Source organism: Malus sylvestris, chromosome 16 (genome assembly GCF_916048215.2).
Source record: "Malus sylvestris chromosome 16, drMalSylv7.2, whole genome shotgun sequence".
NCBI classification, from domain to species: Eukaryota; Viridiplantae; Streptophyta; class Magnoliopsida; order Rosales; family Rosaceae; genus Malus; species Malus sylvestris.
Window position 1 is genome coordinate 22,174,985 of NC_062275.1, and position 2,748 is coordinate 22,177,732.

Below are 2,748 nucleotides of genomic sequence, written 5' to 3' on the forward strand. Positions count from 1 at the left end.
GATTATCGACGTCAATTGAAGCCCCCAAACATGTGGTAAAGTTTCTCTCTCTATACCCTAGTTTTTCTTCCCTCGAAGGATTATGAAGTCATAACGAAATTTATACTAAGCCCAGAAACAGGACAATTATGAGTTATAGCCCAATTTTCTATCATTTTTCACAAGTCCTTCCCCCAAACTATGATCACAGATGACGAGTTCAATATTAATTTATTCCCTTTCTCCTTAGTATAAATATATTGTTGTATAAGGAAAAATAAAAAACGTGTTAGCATAGAGCATCAGATGGCAAGACTAATTAGCTAAAAATTAGCAACACTGCCATTTTCCTTGGATCGCATTCATCTATGAAAAATCAGCTCTTAAGCAGTAACTAGTTCAAAGTAGAAATGACAAATAGAAGGAAATCAAAACTTGGAGAAGAAAAGGGCTGGCTCTGTTAAGAACAGAACGCCTCAACTTTTGCATGATGCTTAAACTAATTCTTTCCGAAATAGGCACACAACGACGCCATACTATGCTTAACCTTCGGTGATGAAACCTTCCTTGCGACCTTCAAACCCTGGCCGCATGAGCTTTTTCTCTCTTTTTGCGATTTTCCGGTTTATCTTCTCTTGCTTTTTCTGTGATATATTATCTGATCTCTTCTTCTGTTTATCTGCTTTCATCTTCTCTGTGGTTTCAACCCTTCCCTTCCACTTCTCGGCATTCTTCTGATGCCGCTTCTTCTCCTTCTGAATGCTTTGTTTCAACAACTTTGGATCATCGTGAACCTTGATCCCAGCAGCTCTACTTGTTGCAGCTTTCCAAGAATGCTTCTTCGAGATTATCTCACCTTTTTCTGGATCTTTCTTGGCTTCTTGCAACTGTTTTGCCCTCTCAAGCTCCTGCAACTTTGACAACTTTTTCTTCTTATTTGTCTTACCAACCTCATCTTCGTCCCCAAGTTTGACATAACCGAATGTCAGCTCCTTTGCAGCCTCTGCAACATCTTTCTCCACTTTAGCCACTGAATCATCACTAGCAGATTTCTTACCATCAGATACGGCCTCTCTCTTCCGTTTCTTCTGGTCAGTTCCTTTCTTCTCATATCTTTCCTTTCGCTCAATCCTCTTCCTTGCTCTCTCTGAACCTTCGGAATGCCGACCAGCCCGAAACTCATCAAGTTTGCGACGAAGCCGTTGCTGGAGTTCTTCATATGTCACTGAACGTTCATCATCTTCCACTGATCGTTCATCATCTTCCAGACCAGGCACCACAGGCTTAATCTCTATTTCATCACTATCACTCTCATCGTTTGACTTCTTTTCCAAACTTTGCTTTAGCACATCAAGGGTAGTCTTAGAAGACTTCTCTGGATCCAACCGTTCTCTTCGAGCTTTCTTAATGTTTTCCTTTGATTCCTTCTTTGCTGAAGCTTTTGCAGTCTTGCTGAGACCTTGAAACCATGGCTTATCATCATCGTCAACGGGTAGATAGAATCTAGCAGGGATGAGCTCAACTAACTTGTCGAAGAATTGAGAATGCTGATGGATAATAGACTTCAAATCGAGAATTGGATTGGAATCACTGGTATGACTTGCTCTTTTTTTCTTCATCTGCGTAGTGATCAAAATTGAGGTAAATAGCGAGCAGCAGATAATGGTTGTGAACGGAAGTAACGCACACGCACTAACTATACAACCCAATCCTAGTTAAGGGCATTTCATTTGCAAATTGATCAGCAGAGCAAAATAAAAAACAGATTATAAAACATGATGAACACCCAGCAACAGTAAGATTTCAAACAAATCAAACAGAAAAAGCAAATATGCAATCTGATGAAAACCCTGCTAGGGTCAACTTTTAAAACAAATCAAACATTAAATTAAAAGAGAAAAATGGATAATAAATCGGATGACAACCCAATCAGAATAATCGGCAGAAGAAATAGATAACAAATTATGTAATCTAATGAAATCCCAGTTACAGTAATCAGCAGAAGAAATAAATTAATATGCGATCTGATGAAGAATACAAACAAAATTACTGAAAAATCAAAATAATTGCTTTCTATGACAAGTAACTAGCAAAGCCGTGAACCATCAACGAAACCAAATTAGACCCATAAATTTAAACCAAAAAACGAGATTAATAAAGTTTGTTTAGGCTAAATCAAAAATCAAGAGAAGTAAGTTGCACAATTATCTGTGAGTAAAAGAGAGAAGAAGATGAAGAGAGAGAGAGACCGTGGTGAATGCCGCGGCGTCGATACAGAAATCAGAAGCTGAAGCTTGTTTTTCTGCTACAGATTGCAGCGGTTCCAAGAATACAAGAACCCTAGAGGAATGGGCTTTTGGTGGGCTACGATCATTTTTCATTTTTTATTTTGGAAATGGACTGGGCCTTTTTTAGCGTTTTATTAAAAGTTGGGTTTTGCTGACAGTTCGACTGCTTGATAAGCAGAGGCTTTTTCGGTGGGATGCGAGAAAAGCTATGCACTCTTGTGCGAGTTCGATCATCACCGATCCTTTTCCCTCCTAATAATAACCATCTAACATTATAACATTATCCCTCTACAAGAAACCACATTAATATTAGACCATGTCTTATGGGAGGTTAATAGAGCACCCGTGTGGTCAACCTTTGGCGGGTATGATCACGGTATAAATGTGAGAATAAAAAGATTTAAGTAGTTCATTCCGAATATGTTAGCTACGTCCATAGATAATGTATGATGTATATCTTGTTAATCTTTACAAAATCTCT

The 2,748-nt window shown here is 38.5% G+C and overlaps 1 protein-coding gene across 1 annotated transcript; it reads right to left on the reverse strand.

Annotated features, from left to right (window-relative positions):
- Positions 1–298: 298 nt before the first annotated feature.
- On the reverse strand, positions 299–2,394 carry LOC126608469 (uncharacterized). The gene is made up of 2 exons (XM_050276355.1): positions 2,229–2,394; positions 299–1,598 (listed from the first exon to the last, which is right to left on the reverse strand). Exons 1-2 carry the CDS (start codon positions 2,358–2,360, stop codon positions 522–524), a joined length of 1,209 nt encoding a protein of 402 aa, XP_050132312.1. The 5' UTR covers positions 2,361–2,394; the 3' UTR covers positions 299–521.
- Positions 2,395–2,748: the final 354 nt, after the last annotated feature.

Coding starts and splice junctions, on each gene's coding strand:
- LOC126608469 (XM_050276355.1), bottom strand. CDS start 2,360: ATGAAAAATGATCGTAGCCCACCAAAAGCCCATTCCTCTAGGGTTCTT. Junction 1,599..2,228: donor ACGCCGCGGCATTCACCACG/GTCTCTCTCTCT, acceptor ATCACTACGCAG/ATGAAGAAAAAAAGAGCAAG.